Source organism: Stegostoma tigrinum, chromosome 4, assembly GCF_030684315.1.
Source record: "Stegostoma tigrinum isolate sSteTig4 chromosome 4, sSteTig4.hap1, whole genome shotgun sequence".
Lineage (NCBI taxonomy): Eukaryota > Metazoa > Chordata > Chondrichthyes > Orectolobiformes > Stegostomatidae > Stegostoma > Stegostoma tigrinum.
The window spans coordinates 72,061,518-72,082,431 of NC_081357.1; the positions used below are offsets into that span (position 1 = coordinate 72,061,518).

Genomic DNA, 20,914 nt, shown 5'->3' on the forward strand with positions numbered 1-20,914 from the left:
AGGGGGAACGTGGAGTTAGTGAAGAGAAATCTGGAGTTGGGGAAGAGGAAGGGCTCTAAAAATCATGAGGAAAAGGGATCTAGTGGAGAATGTAGTAGCAATGTACTCACTAGACTAGCCACCCAGGTCTTGCTCTGGGCATTCGGGTTCAAATCCTACATGGTGGAATCTTAATTAAGGTGTTATATTGACCATGAAAACATTGTTGATTGTCATATAAAATTTATCTGGTTCACTAATTTCCTTTGGGGAAGGGTAACTGCAGTCCATTCTTGGTCTGGCCTAAGGCAATGTGGGTGACCTCTGAAAGCCACTCAGGTATATCAAACTGCTGAACATACTTAAAATGAATGAAACCAGGCAGACCACTTGACATCAACCAGGGCATGGAAATGACAGTGACAGAGTCAGTCCTATCAGCCTTACAAGTTCCTTCTTACCAACATCTGGTGGTTTGTGCCAAAATTTGACGAGCTGTCTCACAGATTAATCAACCTCCTGACATCATCATTCTCACAGATTTACACCTTACATATGAAGTCCCAGACATGTGTGTCCTGTCCCACTGATGGAGGATACCAAGCAGCAGTGGTTACATAATGGTATAAGGGGAGGGAAGGAGTTGCCATGGGTGTATTGAACATTGGTCTTTGAAGCCTATAAAGTCACATAGCATCAGGTCAAAAAAGGGCAAAGAAACCTCCTGCTGATCACCATGTACTGCCAGCACTCAGCCGATGAGTCTGTACACCTCTATGTTGAGCACCACTTAAAGTAGGCTCCTAGAGTGGTAATAGTGCAGAATCTACTCTGGGTAGGGGGTCTCAATATCTATCAGCAAGCATGTCTTGGCTCAACTATTACTGACTGAGCCGGTTAAGTAATAAAATATATAGCTGCGGGAATGGGTTTGTGGCAGGGGATCACCATGAGGAAAAATATTTACTTGCCAGCTACAGATGCGTCTATCCATGACAGTGTCAGTAAGAGTGACCACCACACAGTCCTTGTGGAGACAAAGTTTTGCCTTCACATTGAAGATATCCTCCATCATGTTGCTTGGCATTATCACTTTGTCAAATAGGAAGGATTTAGAACAGCTCAGGAGTGAACATTCATGAGGATCCATGGGCCAAAAGCAGCTGCAGATTATATTCATCACAATTTAAAACCTCACGGCGTGGCAAATCCCGATTTTACCACAGCCAGCAAGCTGATCAGTAAAGGATGCAGGAGACCACACCAGAACCAGCACTAGGCGTAACTAAAAATGGAGTGGAGGTGACGGTGTTGGATTGGAGTGGAAAAAGTCGGAAGTCACACAACATCAGGTTATAGCCCAACACATTTATTTGGAATCACACAAGCTTTCGGAATGCAGCCTCTTTGTCAGGTGCATTGAGAGAGCAAAGCATGCAGACCCACAGTTTATAGGGCAAAGAGATCAAAAGATCATATGACTGGTGTGAGTGAAGTGTCCAATGATGTGGTCACCTGTAGGTGACCAGGAGATTTAGACGGTGAGTAAAGTGTCAACAGCTGAATAATCTGCAAAGGGATGACCTATAATCTGATTAAATGAGGCAGAGAGATAATTACAAAAAATTAAGAATAAGGTGGTGCTGGAGTCAAACTAAATGACTGGAATGGCATGCTGAATTCAAAACTATACAAACTAACACAAACTGTATCTGTAAGAGAGATTGTAGGAACTGTAGATGCCGGAGAATCAGAGATAACAAGGTGTAGAGCTGGATGAAGGTCGCAGGAACAGCAACTCATATTCCGTTTGGGAACCCAGCAGCCCAATGGTATTAATGTGGACTTCACAAGCTTCAAAAATATCCCCTCCCTCTACTGCATCCCAAAACCAGCCCAGCTCATCCCCGCCTCCCTAACTTGTCCTTCCTCCCACCTCAAGCTCCACCCCCATCTCCTACCTACTAACCTCATCCTGCTCCCTTGACTTGTCCGTCCTCCCTACACTGACCTATTTCCTCCCTACCTCCCCACCTACACTCACCTTTACTGACTCCATCCCCACCTCTTTTACCGGTCTGTCTCCTCTCCACCTACCTTCTCCCCTATTCATCTTTTATCTGCCTCCCCCTATCTCGCTATTTATTTCAGAACCCCGTTCCCCTCCCCCATTTCTGAAGAAGGGTGTAGGCCCAAAACGTCAGCTTCCCTGCTCCTATAATGCAGCTTGGCCTGCTGCGTTCATCCAGTTCTACACCTTGTTACCTCTGTATCTGTAAAATCTTGCTTACTGTCCTGTTTTGACAGCATCACCTTGAAAAATTATGTTCTCTCTACCTTAATTAGTTTGTGCTGTTCTGAATTTGCATGTGATTCAAGTCAATTAATTTGTCTCCAGCACCACTTTATTCTTAATTTTTTGAAATTATCCCTCTGCCTCACCTAATTGGATTATAACTCATCCCTTCACTGGTTATTGGCACTTTACTCAATGTCTAATGCTCCTGGTCTCCTGAAGAGACTTATCATCTGACACTCCACTCACACCAGTTATATGATCTTTTGATCTTTCTGTCTTTAATTTCTCTGGCTATAAACTCTGGGTTTGTGTACCCTGCTCTGTCACTGCACCTGATGAGGGGGCTGCGATTCGAAAGCTTGTGATTTCAAATAAACCTGTTGGGCTATAACCTGGTGTCGTGTGACTTCTGACTTTGCCTAAAAATAAGGTGTTAACCTGGTGGAACAACAATACAGGAAGACGTGAATGTCAAGCAGCATGAATAGCAAATCACTGATTTTTATAAATGGTTCCACAATCAATCGGTCAACCTAAACTTTGCAGTTCACTATATCCAGTTGCAAATGGCAGTGGACAACTAAACAACTCAATGGCAAAGCAGGCTCTGCAATTCTCCCCACCATCAAAGATGAGATTGCCCAAAATATCAGTGCAAAAAGACAAGGCTGAAGCATTTGCAACAATCTTCAGCAAGAAATAGCAAGTAGATGATCCATCTTGGCCTCCTCCAGGTGTCTCCAGTGTCACAGATGTCAGTCTACAGTCTACTCAATTGATTTCACACAACATTAAGAAACAGCTGAAGGCACTAGATACAGCAAAGGCTACAGGTCCTGACAACATTCCAGCAATAGTAAACAAGGTACATGCTCCAGAATCTGCTCCCAACATGAACCAAGCTGTCCAAGTACAGCTATTACACTACATCCATTGTCCTGTATGGAAGAATGTAAACTGCTGGTTAAATGCAGCTAGCCAATTAGAGCCCCATCAGTCCAGGTGTTATCAACAGTGCTATCAAACAGCACTGATATGGCAAAGACCTTTGTGCTGATGCTCATTTTTGATTCTTCCAAGGCCATTCAGCTTCTGACCTCATTACTTAGTTCAAACAAAGATAATGAGGTGAATTCCAGAAGAGAGGTCAGAGTGACATTTCCTGACATTAAATCCATAATTGGCCAAGCGTGGCTTCAACTTCTAGCAACACTGGATCAAAAACAGTCGGGAGAAAATCTCTGCTATTTTCAAACTACCTCATACAAAGGGAAATGGCTGCAGTTTTGCGGTCAATTATCCCAGTTCCAGGACTGCAGAAGTTCCTCAGGATAATGTCATAACCCCAACCATGTTCAGTTAGTTTATCCATGACATTCCCTCCATTGTAGGTTGGAAGTAAGGATGGTCACTAATGATTGCTAAATATTCAGCATCATTCTTGACTCCTCAATCTTGAAGCAGCCCATCTCCAAATGCAGAATGACTTGGACAATGTCCAGTTTTGGGCTGACAAGTGAAGACAATGAACATCTAACCAGTGCCCCTTGACATTCAATGGCATTGTCATCACTGAATTCCCCCATTATCAACATGCTGGTGGTTAGTAATATCCAGAAACAATTGGGCTAGTCGTGTAAGCACATTTTCTACAAGAATAAGTCAAAGGTTAGAAATCTTGCAGTGACTCCATGTCAAACATAGAAGAGCTGCATTCGGAATCTATTATTACCAAGAGTGTGTAATGATATAGTAAGCTTAATAAAGGGTTAATTCTTGACAAAACAAGTTAAAATATGTTATTACAGCTGATAGGAGGTCTACTGTTCACATGGATTTGATTGGAAGAAAATCAGTGTTCAGCATCAAATGTCAAGCATATGGATTGCAGTGATTCAAGAAGGCCACTCACCATCACTTTCTCAGGAGAAACTAGGGGTTGGCAATAAAGGGTCTCATGAGCAAAACCCACATCCAAATGAGTGAATAAAAAAAGAGAGAGATTCGGGATAGGAGTAGGGTGGGTATCCTGGAGGTAGTGAGGAATAGGCAGTCTGGAGGTAATCCGTTGTGGATCTGGAGATAGTGAGAAGGAGGAACTCAGCAGATACTTAGGAGGAAAGATGCCAATGATAGTGAAAAGGAAGAAGTCTGGGGATGCAATAAAATCTTTGGGAGATGCCAGATGATCAAACATGTCTGTTAGCTAAGAAACAAAGCAAATTCCCTGTAGTTTACCTATCGGAAAGCTCCACAATGATCACGTGTTGAAGTGATTGTTGAGAACTCATCAGGCTGCAAGTGAGTGTAAATCTGGTAAGTAAGGGAACATGGTACCTCAGAACAGTAGGAGGCTGAAACCAGAATGAGGAACAGCTGCTAATGAAAACTGATGGTGAGTGTTTTTACAATTAATAGAAGGTATGAAAGAATGGGTCTGATGGGGCTCTTGTGGTGCTGTATGGTGGCCCTGCCTTGAGCCAGAAAGCCTGGATTCAAATTTCATCTACTCCAGAGATGTGTATCAATATCCCTGCACAGGATGATTTGAAATATCTTCAAAGTGGGTCTGATGGGTGCCTCTTTTCCCACAAGTAGTGCTGATAAAACAATTAGCTATCCCATCCTCTGTGTCTACATTTCCTGAGCCCATAATTCCTCAAAGCTACTCAAATTCAAGGTGGCAAGTTCATCATTATAATTTTTAAACCCATTCTCTTCAGCCTGTTAGCCGTTGGACCCTCAGTCCTGGTTAAATCAGAAGCTGCTACGTTCAATGTTCTTTATGCAGCACAATATTTCTACTCAGTAAGCTATGACTTCCTTTTCAATTTAACAGTGATAAAATTATACACCCCAAAAGTTCAAGACATTGTCACCCACAACACAAAAACTAAATCTTCCCCAAGTAATATAAATGCAGTCTTTTTCAAAAATGCAGCCTCAAAAAAGATCTTCGGACGATTGGAGTAAAGATTTTGCTCACCTTGCAATAATTAGACTTTCAATATTAACTTATAAGCACTTAGTTGTTCTGACAATGTGAAAGATGCTCTACAACTAAATCTCGTATTAAATAGTGATACTCCAGCTCATCTACTGATTACGGAGAATAACTATCAAGAAAACTAACATTTCTGCTAAGCTCACTGAACTGAGTTTATTTGATGCTGTACTTTTCTTATTTCCAGATTTGTATATGTTAACGAATAAACCTCTGGAAAATGCATTTTTGCCAATTATTGCTTTATATGATGTTATGGGCTGATCTTATGCAGGATCTTGCTTACACCCAGTTAGCTGTAAAATTACATGTTAAAGAATGACACAGAAAGTAATGAGCCAGTCGGGTATGTTTAGTTGCTGAAAGTTGCATAATCTGAATTCCTATGCACAACTGAGTTAACCAAACAGTTAGAAGTCAAAAGTTATGAAATATATTTGACACATACCCGAAAAGCATTGAGAATTGTAAATATATAATGGAAAACAATATGGAAATCCCGCTGAAAGGTTAGTATTCCAAATGCTCAGGTGAGTCCGAGGATTGGGGTCAGCACTACAATGCTTCCCACAATCTGTTTGAATGCTTCTCTGTCCTGATTGGCACTGGATCTGTCCCCATTTGTTGGTTGCAGCAGCTTAAAAATGACTATCATCAGAATGATGATGTTGATTGTGATTATAACCAATGCCGGAATAGCAAATGCAAGCAGAGGGTATTCGGTCTCCCAGCCAAGCCAGCAGGCACCTTCTCTCGTGTAACTGTCTCTTGGAAAGGTAACCCCGATTGTGATGATTGAGATTAGCAATGGAGGCAGGTAACCAATGGCGAATGATATTCCTGTCATACCTGATTTACTGAGATGATGGAAAGGGAAAAGTAAACGATAGCCGAGCAGCAGGCCCAGGGTTAACATCCAGAAGAATAAGGCAAGATAGAAAAAATGAATGAAGAAAGTAGCAGCTGTGCAAGCCTGTGTTTCTGGTTCTACAGCTGAAGCCACAATGAACCATATATCAGCGACCAGCAGATTTACTGCAATATTCAAAATTCCAACATGGCGAGTATATGAGGTTTTATTTTTGGTCACATGCTTCCACACTATGGCCTCAATAACAATGGCAATTAGCAAACTTCCAATTGAGACTGCAACTCAGATTCTGGTGATATAACTCAAAGCTGGGCTGTCATTGGTAACAGGAGACATTAACATTGAAAAGGATGTATTGTGATTACAGTGACATGTGATATTTTCTTCATTGATTTCAGGCTTACAGCCAGTATTATTCCACGCTCCTCTTCCTTCAAAATCCCAAAACACACACATGGCACTGTTGAAATCTAGCATACGATTTCTTTTTGAGAAGGTCATCTTGACTTTAATAGAATCGTTAACGTTTATTGTTACTGTCAGGATGAGACCATTAATCAAAAGGTTGCCATCAAAAGTTGTGGTAGTGGGTAAAATGTCAATCCATGTTGGTGCATCTTCAAATTCTATAGACGAAATGAATACATTAGCACTTAAATTGGAATATTCCACAGTGGAAATATTATGAAAGGTTTCATCAATAGAACGTTTGCCATTTCAATTAGCTATGACGACAAGGTTTCTTTCTGTTGTTATGTTAAATCTGTCATTCTGCAGTCTGAGGTGTGTGTTAAAATATTCCACTGACTGTAATAATTGGGAACTAGGATTGAGGCTATTTTCAGCTGTTACAATTGTAATATTTCTCCATGCAGCTATTGATTCAGAAGAGAGAACTTCACTTACAGTTTAAGAAATTCTGAAAATTCAAAAGGAAGCTTTATTAATCAAATATCCAATTTCACATTGGATCAAATATTTTTGGCATCAGAAAATGGGCTAAAAAGGTACACATTTGAGCATATGAACATACAAGAAAGGCATGCAGAGAAGGAGCACTTGATCTGTGCACCTTTATGCCTCCTAGAAAAAGCCAAAAATAAAACAAAAGAACTAATAAAGTAAAATCTAATCTGGGCAGCTTCTCTTTGAATCTTCCATGTTTTACCTTCTTCAACTCCACTTTCTTGCATCACTCTTGTATTCCTTAATTTCCTTAACGCCTAAAATATTGTGCAACTCTACTCTGCACATACTTCAATGACTAAGCCTCCACAGCCATGTGAGACATAGAATCTCTCTTCATTTGGTGAAGTAGGAGTTGCATTGAGTTTTCCAAAGATTCTCTCTCCACAAAATCGATTGCCGATTCTTACCGAACTCACCTCATTAACTACTGACTCTGCCCCTTTGGAGCTCTTCACATCTGATGTCAGTCCCATGTATTGTTCCCAGATCAACTCACGACTTGCTAGGTTTCCATTGGAAGGCCAGCATCCCTACCATCCATGCCACATTAAACAGTCTACTGTATAATTGGGCCAGCAATGGCATTCCAAAACTTACTGCTAGTTAATGACAATGAAGCCAAAACTTTAGGGATGATGAAACCACAATTCTTCAACAGCAACCTGGAAGTCTTAGTGTGGATGGGGTGGTCCAGAGGAGAGGTCTCCTCTTTTCCGGATCGGCAGAAGAGACCACACCACTGCATCCTGGCAGTGCTTTCTAAGATGGTCACCTGGGTCAGTCCTGTCTCCACAGCTTGGAGGAGCAGCCAGTGGTGCCCCAAGAGAGGTCAATGATTTTCTGCACTCTGCCACGGTAAGTGCCACAATCTTTTCTCTGCTAGCTCACGGTCACTCTCTGCTATTCTCTTGCTTTACTTACTCTCGTTCTTGTTACAATTTCCCACACCATGAACCCAGCATGCCCCCTGTGCTCTGCTCACTCTTGCGGGGCATCTCACTAACCCTCCTCCACCCGTACTAACACGGACAGCTATGCTATCTGTCTTCAGTTCATTTGACCCCTCCTCTTCTGTCATTTCAGGAGAAGAGAGCCCACAGGAGGGCACAATGAGTAAGGGCAGGTGACATCAGGTTCCTCACCTGTGAGGAGAAAATCTTGTCTCTTGCAGGAGAAGACTGATCACTCCCACAGAGATGCTAAGAATCCATGAGTTGTCATCAGTGTGATTTGGACAAATGGAGTTTGTGGACGAATACATGGCAGATGAAGCATAATGTGGATAAATGTGAGGTTATCCAATTTGGGAGCAAAAACAGGAAGGTGGATTACCTGAGAGCGCTGCAGGAATGTCTTGCTGCAATTGTGCACGGCTTTGGTGAGACCACACCTGGAATACTGTGTACAGTTTTGGTCTCCTTACCTAAAGAAGAATGTTCTGGCCATGGGAGGAATAAAGGTTCACCAGATTGATTCCTGGGATGGCAAGACTAACATCTGAAGAGAAACTGGCTTGTTTAGGACTTTATTCACTAGAGTTAGGAAGAATAAGGGAGGAATCTCATAGAAACCTATAATTCTAACAGAACTGGACAGTGTAAACTCAGGAAGGATGTTCCCAATGAGTCAATACCACAGATCTAAGGATACAGGGTAGGTGATTTATGGCCGAGAGGAGGAGAAATTCTTTGAGCCAAAGAGTGAAGGGGGAGCCTAGGGAATTCTTGACTGTAGCAAATGTTTTAGGCCAAAACACAGGATGGTTTCAGTAAGGAATTAGATATAGTCCTCAGGTCTAAAGGGTTCAAAGTGTAGGGGGAGAAAGCTGTAGCAGGGTACTAAATTGAATGACCGGTAATGATCATATTGAATGGCACAGCACAATCAAATGGTGAAATAGCCCACTCCTGATCATATTTTCTATGGGTCTACGTAACTGAGTTAAGTAGTGTTCATTATCCCACTGACAGTGTTATTCATTGCATGCCACATCTAACCATTGACCACATTGCCTTCTCTAACTTTATGCCTTGCAGGTACCAGCATGATGTCGATGGTGGGAAAAATCACAACCTGTGTGCAAGTTGCCCTTCAGCTTAGAGTTCAATACATTATTTCAGGTGGTTAGGATATCAATGTTAAGATCTCAGAGCATGGGAGCTATTACTCTGCAGTAAATACTTCATTTGAGCCTGTCATCCTTACCTGAATGATCGTGCAATGTGCTTTTTGTTTTCTATTTTACTTGCATTCATCTGGCCATGTGTGAGGCGTAGGAACTCATGTACAAGTTGGGTGCACTGAGTGACTCACCACTAACTCCCTCAACAGCAGATAAGCAAACACCTCACTTACAAATGTAAGTTTTCCCAGATAGGCTTCAATCCTAATATAATAACTCTTGGAGAACAGAAAGGCTTCAGAAGACTTGCTTTGACTGAGGCTTTTCATGTGCAATGGACTGGACAGCCTGCAATGCTTATGCACAAATTTTATGACCAAAGACCGACCTTGAAAGACAATGATAACACAGTGTGCAGCTGTAGGAACACAGCAGGCCAGGCAGCATCAGAGGAGCAAGAAAGCTGATGATCCGGTCAGGACCCTTCTTCAGGGTCAACTTTCCTTCTCCTCTGATGCTGCCTGGCCTGCTGTGTTGCTGCAGCTCCACATCTGCAGTTCTTGCTATCTCCCTTGAAAGACATTAGAACATAGAACATAGAACATTACAGCACAGTACAGGCCCTTCGGCCTTCAATGTTATGCTGACCTGTCACACCAATCTGAAGCCCATCTAACCTACACTATTCCATGTACATCCATATGCTTGTCCAGTGACGACTTCAATGTACTTAAAGTTGGCGAATCTACTACCGTTGCAGGCAAAACGTTCCATTCCCTTACTACTCCCTGAGTAAAGAAACCACCTCTGACATCTGTCCCATATCTTTCACCCCTCAATTTAAAGCTATGCCCCCTCGTGCTCGCCATCACCATCCTAGGAAAAAGTCTCTCCCTATCCACCCTATCTAACCCTCTGATTATTTTATATGTTTCAATTAAGTCACCTCTCAACCTTCTTCTCTCCAACGAAAACAGCCTCAAGTCCCTCAGCCTTTCCTCGTAAGACCTTCCCTCCATACCAGGCAATATTCTAGCAAATCTCCTCTGCACCCTTTCCAAAGAGTGATGAAGTCTCACGAAACATGCCTCAGATACATGGTCAGGTTTTGTACACTTTTTTTGCTTATGGATTTAAATCCATAAACTGTGTTTATGGATTTAAAACCACAGCATGCTATGATTAATGAGCATTTAACTAATCAGTGCAAAAGAGCATTGCAAAAATGATGTTTGGGAAGGCTGACCTGGCTGAAACTTTTACCTAGGTTAATAGTTAAACTTGAATCCATGAAGAGGAATCTCAATTTTAGCCTCCTTTTAAATTCCTCTTCCTCTCCTGGCAGACCTGGAAGGTTCCATTCAATTATTTCATGGGTAATATAGCTAATTAATTTTGCTGAAAATTGTGCCTTCAGCCAACTGTTCATTTTCTTACTGCAATTGAGCCAAACATCAATTCTACTCAAATCAATTAATGATAATCTTATTTTATTATCTTAATTTTGATCTCCCCAGCAGTTAGGACTTTTTCTATACGCTTACAGTATCAAGCTCTTATATTGTCTGAAAAAGCTTAATAAGGTCAGCTCTCAGCCTAATCTTTTCTAAACAATATGTTCCAATTGGTTCAATTTTTCCTAACAGCATACAATGCACCTATATTTCACCGCACTTCTATGCCAGCTACTTTCTGCATCAGGGCCTAAGTCTTTTCTGTGGTTCTACAATGGAATACATGGCTACTTGAAAAAATGTCTCGGGATTTAGTAAGATGCTTTGAATTTGTTTCTGATTTAAATGTTGCTGAGACTGAAATGTTTCTTCTTGAACTGGATCTTGTAAACTCAGGTGTACTTAGTTCAGTCACTCTGGAAATCAAAATTCCTTTGCAGCAATGTAGGTAATTTTCAGATTTTATAGCTAATTTTTAAACAAACTATGTGGAAAGTATGGAAGAGAAGCTCAAACCTTCAATGATATATATTGGCAAGCTAAAGCAAACTCATTTTCAACCAAAGTTGAAAATTGAAACTCTACTGCAATAATGTGTGTTCACAGCTTTTCTTCACGGCGTATCAAATGTAAAAGACAATCCTCTCAGTCTGTGTATTATAAGACAAAATATGAGAGAATCACATTTTCATACAAAAAAATCATGACTAAAAGTGCAAAATCAAGCCCAAGACTGTTTCTGAAAGTTTCTGGTTCTTACCGCCATGTCTGTTTCCGTAACATTGACATCTAGCTTCAAAATTTCTGTCATAATGTCAACCACAGCTTGGATATTTCCAGCAGTGTTTATGTTGACCACAGTAACAGCAATGGATAAATTCCGAAGAAGACTGGAAAAAATATCTTTTAAATTCGATCTTTTTGACACCCGAGAAATGAAAAGTGATGATAAGCACATAGCAACTTGATGGACTGGAAAAGACAAACAGGTAAACAGAACTTATTTCACATAGTCATTGTATAACATGATGTTACCTCCATTCCCAATCTACCAACTTCCAAATAATCTATCAAGTAAGCAAAAAGGAAAAAGCTTTTTGAACACCCTACGTCAATTTAGAGGAAAACATCTGTAAATTCCTCTCTGGCCTACAAATGCAACCAAAAAAAATGAGGGGAACACAGTGACTTTGTATCATTCAGTATTCAGTTTTCCTTCTATATGTTATGACATCAGGCAAAAAATTCAGCCTTTGAATACTGCAATAAGACTACATTCACACTATTATACAGGCATATTGCTCCAAAGGCCAAAACCTTCTGCAAAAAGAAACAAAGTCCTGAGATTTGGTTTAATTTTATTTTGATGTGAGGATGTGCCTGTATTGTATTGTAGCCTTTCGAATTTGAATAGTCACAGACTAGTGACTGACATTTTAAACATTTTAGTCCAATCTCCCTGAAATATATACTTTTTATTTTTGGAAAAAGACAACTGTATAAAAGTCTAAAACAAACTATGAGGCAGAAATACTTGTAAGATCATGAGAAAATGACATTATAATCATTAGAAGATAAATCTGGACATAAATTGTTGGCAAGACCATGAGAAAAGTATTGTATAAAGGTTAGTTTACTTATTTTCAGTTTTATACGAAATAATTCGAACACAATATTCATTTGTTTGTTTTATAGACTAACTGCATCATGTTTACATATGACAATGCATATCTTTATGCTACATAGAACACACAACTTGTAACAAGTCTTTGCTTGGAACAATTACTGTTCATAAGAAACTTCAGCAAAAAAAAAGTAACCAATTCTTTAATCACACAAGACGTGCCTGTCAATTCCGTAGAATGCTGTCCTTGTTTCTCAGTTTGTGTTACCCTCTCTTCCTCTTTCATCTTATAGTGTTGTCTCTTCCAGTTTTTGCGCCCTCCCTCTTTCCCATCCAGGTTGTGTTTCTCTCTGGTATCCTTCTCCAGTCTGTAGTCTTTTCCTTCTCCCTCTAGTTTGTGGTTCTAAACTTCTCCACTGATTGATATTTTTTGATTCTTCTCTCCCTAGTCTGTGATCCTATTTCTTTCTCTCTCTAGTTTATGATCTTCCCTCTCTCCTCACTTCCTGGTTGCTGCTGATTTCTCCCTAATAGAGTGCAAGTTTGTCTTTTTCTTCCTCCATCTGATTATTGGTTGTTCTTTCTCTGTCCTACCATTCGCTTTTTTCTCTTCATCCATAGTTGCTTTTTCAGGACTCAGAATATCAAAATTATTTTATTGTCCCCAATGCCATAACTGACAATAAAACCGCATTCCAAATAATGGGAGGAATAGCAAGGCTTGGACAATGTGGTTTAGTTACAAGCCATGAGCTGTTGACTGTGGAAGAATGAATCACAAGTACAAGGACCATTTCGGTCCAGTCATTAGCACAGCATTTAGGAGGCCATCTCTGTGGGATCTACTCAAAGTGAGACTAGTTAGTAACTCTGGTATAAACAGGATGGTGTCCACAACAGAGTGTTCTCATTTCCCTTGGTAAAACAGGTTTCAGGGCAAGTCAGTATTGTGGTGCGGTTTGTAGGGAGTATCGAGTGCATCAGTGGTGGAGCGGTGAAGATACTAAAGTCAATGACAGGCATGCAAAGAAACAGTTATCGTACTAGACAAGAGTTGAGCTTCTTCATCCATTTCTTGACATGTGTCTTTCAGATACTTTGAGATTTTGAGGGCTCAGGTGATGAATCTGGCATCACAAAGGACTGTTCACTTTGGTGATCAGGTAGCGACAGTATTAATTCAGCTGAATCAGTTAAAACTGAGATTAATCGAGAGGCATAGTAATTTCCCTGCTGTTAGAGGTCAAAGGAATTTGTTGGTCCTCTATTTTTTGACAATGATCATTGTCTAATATTTATATATGAATCCTGGCCAAGTTTGAACGCTAAGTTTTCATTTTGTTGGGAAGTCTCTTGGGATCAAAGATAACTTTTTTCCAATCTAGATCAACAGGTTCGGAGATGGCTGATAAAACAAAAGGATAACCTTAAGTGTCTGCACATGGGTTGTAGCTGGTGCTTGGAGGGTTGAATAGCTGAGTTTTGGGGGATTTGTATGCACTTTCTGATGCTTTGACTTATCTTTTGAATGTTTCTGCTGAAGTTTCTCAGTATATTTGGTGCCTTCTCAATAAACTTTCTCCATTTTGGTCTGTCACAAGCTTTGGATTCTCATTAGTCAATGGGAAACTTTGGCTTCTTAGGGGACGTGTTGAATAAATCCCCCAAGGGTTTCCATTTTCCCCCATGCTTTAACTGAATTCAAATTATACCAGTTGCATCAGCAGCTTGGTGTTGGCCAAACAAACCACATGTCTAGCCAGGTATACTAGATTTTGAGTAATTATTACATCAATGCTGGGCATGCTGTCTTGGGAGAGGACCAACTTTCTTTTCACTGGCTTTGGCAGATCATCCAAAGGCACAGCTAGTGGTACTTCCCCAATGCTTTGAGATGCTAAGTGTTAGATACTTTAACTTCAGTTTCTGTGTGAATTCTGTGCTTTCAGGTCTACCAAACAAATATGAATTCTCACCCATAGGTTTAAACTAGCTAGAAACATTGTTAAACTAAACAAAAAAAAGTGTGAGCATATTTTACTATAACAGCGCTTACTTTAATTTCTATCTTTGTAATTCATACCTCAAGAATTTCGTTGATTTCTTCCGATATACAAAAAGCATATTCTTGTTCATATGTTCCATTCTTTCCACATCTGATTTTCAAGACCCCTGGCTCATTTTCGCAGGGGATTTCTGCGAAGGTATTGTAATTTGTTATGCCGTAATTTTCATGAAAGCATGGTATTTCTTCATCTGTTTAAAGAAAGCAATGCTCAGTCTTTTTATTATGAAAAACTACATCATTTAGTTCTTAGATAACACAGAGTAAACCTGGAGGACACAGCACGCCAGGCAGCATCAGAGGAACAGAAAAGTCGACATTTCGGGTCAGCACCCATCTTCAGAAAATCTCATCTAGTTCTTACTGTTCCTTTAAACTACTCTACTGATCTATTTTTCACACAGTTGATTATTGATCTATAAATGTATAACATACGTAGATAGACCAACACATGAAGAAGCCACATTGGATTTGGTGCTTGGCAATGAACCAGGCCAAGTGTTAGACCTATTGGTAGGACAGCATTTTGGTGGTAGTGATCATAACTCTGTTTCTTTCACGATAGTCACTGATAAGGAGAGGCACATACGGCAGGGTAAAGTTTATAATTGGGGAAAGGGTAATTACAATGCAGTTAGGCAAGAACTGGGTAACATAAATTGGGAACAGATGCTGTCAGGGAACAGCACCACAGAAATGTGGAGATTGTTTAAGGAATGTATACTGCATGTGCTCGATATGTTTGTCCCAAGCAGGCGGAGAAGATGCGGTTGAGCGAGGGAGCCATTGTTCTCAAGCGAGGTTGAACGACTTGTTAAGAGGAAGAAGGAGGCTTATGTAAGGTTTATGAAAAGACTAATGGAAAGGGCTCTAGAGGGATACAGGTTATCCAGGAAGGAGCTGAAGAAAGTGCTTAGGAGAGCTATAAGGGGTCATGAGAAAACCTTGACGGATAGGATCAAGGAAAACTCCAAGGCTTTTTACACATATGTGCAGAACAAAAGAATGGCCAGAGAAAGGGTAGGGCTGATCAAAGATTGTAAAGGGAATTTGTGCAGGGAGCCTAAAGAGATAGGAGAGGTCCTTAATAAATATGTTTCTTCAGTATTCACAACTGAGTGGGACCTAGCTGCAAAAGAGGACATTGTGAAACAGGCAGGTAGCCTATAGGAGGTTGATGTTAGTAAGAAAGATGTGCTAGGAATTCTGAGGAAGTTGAAGATAAATAAGTCCCCTGGGCCTGATGGGATTTATCCAACAATTCTATAGGAAGCAAGGGATGAGATTACCTTTGGCGATGACCTTTTCAGCCTCACTGTCCATGGGTATAATGCTGGAAGATTGGAAAGAGGCAAACATCATTCCCTTGTTCAAAGAAGGGAACAGGGATAACCCCGGAAATTACAGACCAGTTAGTCTTATGTCAGTGGTGGGCAAATTATTGGAAAGGGCTCGGAGAGATAGGATTTATGATCAATTGGAAAGGCATAGTTTGACTTGTGACAGTCAGCATGGTTTTGTGAGGGTAATGTGAGGGGTAAAGAATGCCTCACAAACCTTACTGAATTCTTTGAAGAGGTGACCAAACAAGTGGATGAAGGTGGAGCAGTGGATGCGGTATACATGGATTTCAGTAAGGCATTTGATAAGGTTCCCCATGGTAGGCTCATGCAGAAGATAAGGAGGTAAGGGAAAGGGGAAAATGTGGCAGATGAATTCAGAATTGGCTGACCCTTAGAAGACAAATGGTGGTAGTGGATGGAAAATATTCAACATGGTGTTCAGTTACAAGTGGTGTAACACAAGGATTTGTTCTGAGCCCTCTTCTGTTTGTGACTTTTATAAATCATTTGGATAAAGGAATGGAAGGGTGGATTACATTGTGGACAGTGTGGAAGCCTGTTCTAGGTTACAAAGGGACATTGATAGAATGCAGAGCTGGGCTGAGAAGTGGCAGATGGAGTTTAACCCTGAAAAGTGTGCGGTGATTCATTTTGGAAGAGCAAACTTGAAAGTGGAATACAGGGTTAATGGAAACATTCTTGGCAGTGTGGAGGAGCAGAGGAATCTTGAGGTTCATGTTCACAGTTCCCTGAAAGCTGTCACCCAGGTGGATAGAGTTGTTAAGGCGGCGTACGGTATGTTAGCTTTCGTTAATAGAGGGATTGAGTTCAAGAGCCATGAAGTTATGCTCCAGCTATGTAAAAGTCTGGTTCGGCCATATCTGGAGTAGTGTGTCCAGTTCTGGTCACCTCATTACAGGAAAAATGTGGAAGCGTTGGAAAAGGTGCAGAGGAGATTTACCAGGATGTTCATTTAGATTGAGGGTGAATTAAATTGGCAAACTTAGCCTTGAGACATATTATATTTCGGTGAATTTGTTTAAATATGATGTTCTTAAAACAATCAGAAATCAGACTATTTTAGATGTAGTCATGTGCAATGTGGGAATAGGATTAATGAACAATCTTACAAACAAAAGATTTTCTAGGGGAGAGGGGCCCACAACATGAGAGAACTTTACATGTACTTTTGAAAGTGAAAAATTAGGAATGAATCCAGTTTGTAATACATTAATTCAGATAATTATAAAAGTATTAAAACGGAACAGGCTAAAGTAAGTTGAAAAATAGGCAAAGATATTATGGAAGATAAGCAGTGCTAAACATTTGAAAGCTTTTGTTTATTAAGAAAGAATGACTCGAAAAGAAGGACATAACATTCCTGGGTAATCACAGATATTATGGATGGTATCAATTTGAAAGAGAAAGTGTATAATGCTGCAAACACTAATGGTAAAATTTTTGGGCAAATCTTAGAAACCAGCTAAGAATGACTTCAAAAGAGGGATAAGTTATACTAAACTGGCAAGATATTATAAGAAATGACAATAAGTGCTTTTATAACTGTAGAAAGATGTAGTAGATCAGATGTCCTCCATCATCTGACCTTAAAAGAAGTGGCTGTAGAAATAACAGTATGTCAGTTATAATCTTGCAAACTTCATAGACCCTGGAAAGGATGTAACAGATTAGAAAACAGTATAAAAGAGAATCAAAAACCAGAAATTACAGTCCAATTAGCCAACATCATTGGGAAAATGCTGGAATCCATTGTCATAGAAATGGTAGCAGGATATTTAGAAAATCATACTACATGTAAGCATAGGAATTATGGTTTCATGAAAGGGAAATGTTTGATTAATTCATTAGTTTTTTGAGGATATAACAAGCATGGTAGATAGAGAGGAGCTAATAGCACTAATGTATTTGGCATGGTATGTAAAGTGTTTCTACACAACATAAAAGTTAATGACATTGGAGGCTATTGATCAGTATTCAAAGAGATTGACTAATTAGAAAAGAGAGTAAGAAGAAGAGTCATTTTCATGTTGATAAACCAACATGGCACAACTGCTACTTAAATAGTAGTTGGGGTCTTATCTATAATCTATATTAATGACTGATGAAGAGACAGAGTGCACTGTAAGGGATTAAGTGTTGATACAAAATAGGTGAGAAATCAAGTTGTGACGAGGACTTAGTGCTCAATTTATAAATAAGTAGGATCCATGTGATAAAATTCACAATCTTGATGTTGTCTCAGGATTCCTGCATCTGCAGGACATTTAGAGAGGCAAAAATGGATTGGGGATAATCAGCATGGTTTTGAGTGAAAAACTCGTATCTCACAAACCTGATTGGGTTTTTTGGGGAAGTCACCAAATTGATTAAGAGCAGAGCAGTAGATGGTGTTTACTTGGACTTTAGTAAAACCTTTGACAAGATTCCACAATATCTAAACACTACTGTATTTCTGGATTAAAACTATTAAGCCTGCGGTAAATAAATGCAATTTAAGTTCTCTTGGGAAGACTTCTACTTCTGTAAAGAATAATACATAACAAAGAAAATAAAACAGTATTATCATAAACAGTGCAACATATTGTATTTATTATTTTGAAATATTATATTAATGCTTTTTTAAAAAATGTTTTAAATTTAGTTAAATAACAATGCTTACTGGGGGTCTTCTCACCTTATTTTGGTCAAAATAGCGGTTTCTCACCTTCCATTGTTAAAATTGAGACCTTTCTGCATTCTATGACAATACAAAGTTTTCTACTTTTTATTGCCGACAAATTTAAGGACTTCTTGCCTTCACCAAAACATAACGTACATAGCCCTCCAGTTTCCCAAATTCAGCTCTGTGGCTGCTGGCTTAATTTAAATTATGATTTTGATAGGACAACTTAATGATAATGTTTCATTCTGATCATAGACTCAGAAGTCTTTCAACTGTCTTAGAACACAGAACATAGAACATAGAACATTACAGCACAGTACAGGCCCTTCAGCCCTCGATGTTGTGCCGACCTGTCATACTGATCTCAAGCCCATGTAACCTACACTATTCCATGTACGTCCATATGCTTATCCAATGACGACTTAAATGCACCTAAAGTTGGCAAATCTACTACCGTTGCAGGCAAAGCGTTCCATTCCCTTACTACTCTGAGTAAAGAAACTACCTCTGACATCTGTCCTATATCTTTCAGCCCTCAATTTAAAGCTATGCCCCCTCGTGCTCGCCGTCACCATCCTAGGAAAAAGGCTCTCCCTATCCACCCTATCTAACCCTCTGATTATTTTATATGTTTCAATTAAGTCACCTCTCAACCTTCTTCTCTCTAATGAAAACAGCCTCAAGTCCCTCAGCCTTTCCTCGTAAGATTTCTCTCAATACCAGGCAACATCCTAGTAAATCTCCTCAGCACCCTTTCCAAAGCTTCCACATCCTTCTTATAATGCAGTGACCAGAACTGTGCACAATACTCCAAGTGCGGTCGCACCAGAGTTTTGTACAGCTTCACCATAACCTCTTGGTTCCGGAACTCGATCCCTCTATTAATAAAAGCTAAAACACTGTATGCCTTCTTGACAGCCCTGTCAACCTGGGTGGCAACTTTCAAGGATCTGTGTACATGGACACCGAGATCTCTCTGCTCATCTACACTGCCAAGAATCTTACCATTAGCCCAGTACTTTGCCTTCCGGTTACTCCAACCAAAGTGCATCACCTCACACTTGTCTGCATTAAACTCCATTTGCCACCTCTCAGCCCAGCTCTGCAGCTTATCTATGTCTCTCTGCAACCTACAGCATCCTTCGTCACTATCCACAACTCCACCGATCTTAGTGTCGTCTGCAAATTTACTAACCCATCCTTCTACGCACTCATCCAGGTCATTTATAAAAATGACAAACAGCAGTGGACCCAACACCGACCCTTGCGGTACACCACTAGTAACTGGTCTCCACGATGAATATTTCCCATCAACTACCACCCTCTGTCTTCTTTCAGCAAGCCAATTTCCGATCCAAGCTGCTATATCTCCCACCATTCCATTCCTCCGCATTTTGTACAATAGCCTATTGTGGGGAACCTTATCGAATGCCTTGCTGAAATCCATGTACACCTCAACCAGTTTACTCTCATCTCCCTGTTTGGTCACCTTCTCAAAGAACTCAATAAGGTTTGTGAAGCAGGACCTTCCCTTCACAAAACCGTGCTGACTATCCCTAATCAATTTATTCTTTTCTAGATGATTATAAATCCTATCCCTTATAACCTTTTCCAACACTTTACCAACAAATCTTCTTCTGTTAGACTGTCTTCTTCATTTTAGGTTGCCCTTTTGTGTCATTAAATCTGCCCCTTGATGTTCTGATACTGTACTACTCGTATCCACTATGGCGCTGGATATTACTACTGTGGCTATGCTTTGTGGTGTGCACTCATTATGACAGTGATGCTCATGAATAGTAAGTATTCTTTTCCTAACTTCTATCTTTCCAAACCTGGCCCTTTGCACCAACAATTTAAAGTTTCTTTCGCATTATCTAACAAGGATGTTTTAATATTACTCACTGAGCTCCAAAACATCTGCATTCCAGCTCAACCGCAAATTGGAACTGTTCCTACAGTACCTTCTTATCTGAGGACACACAATGATAATGTTATAAATGATCAAATTATTAAAGATGCTTTTGATGTTCTAACAATGTTTGACAGTAAATTGCAATTTGAAACTTACTTGGGTTAATTTTCTCAATCTTTCTTTTCCCAGAATTTCTCAAACAGGAGCTTGATTTTTCTTATTCAGCATGCATTGAAAAATCAATGACTCAAGCCATGCTGCATCCTAAATAATTGAATTACTTATAAATATTTATTAATACATAAACTGCCCAAAGTGCTTTAATATCCAACAATACAAATACCAACACCTATGTAGAAACATAACAGATAGGAGCAGGAGGCTGCCATTCGGCCCTTTGAGCCTGCTCCGCTATTCTTCACAATCATGGCTGATGGTCCAACTCATTGGTCTGATCCTGCCTAAACCTTTCTTCCAACACCTCTTGATCTCATTCGTTCCAAGTGCTTTATCTGGTCACTTCTTAAATGCATTCAGTGTATTGGCATCAACTTCTTCCTGTGATAATGAATTCAACAGGCTCACC

General features: G+C 40.0%; 1 protein-coding gene across 1 annotated transcript; it reads right to left on the bottom strand.

The window, feature by feature from the left end:
• Nucleotides 1-5,808: 5,808 nt before the first annotated feature.
• Nucleotides 5,809-15,710, bottom strand: LOC132209562 (adhesion G-protein coupled receptor F1-like). The gene is given in 4 exon segments (XM_059645701.1): nucleotides 5,809-6,779; nucleotides 13,420-13,555; nucleotides 14,406-14,578; nucleotides 15,677-15,710. Coding segments are annotated over 4 exon segments (1,314 nt in total).
• Nucleotides 15,711-20,914: the final 5,204 nt, after the last annotated feature.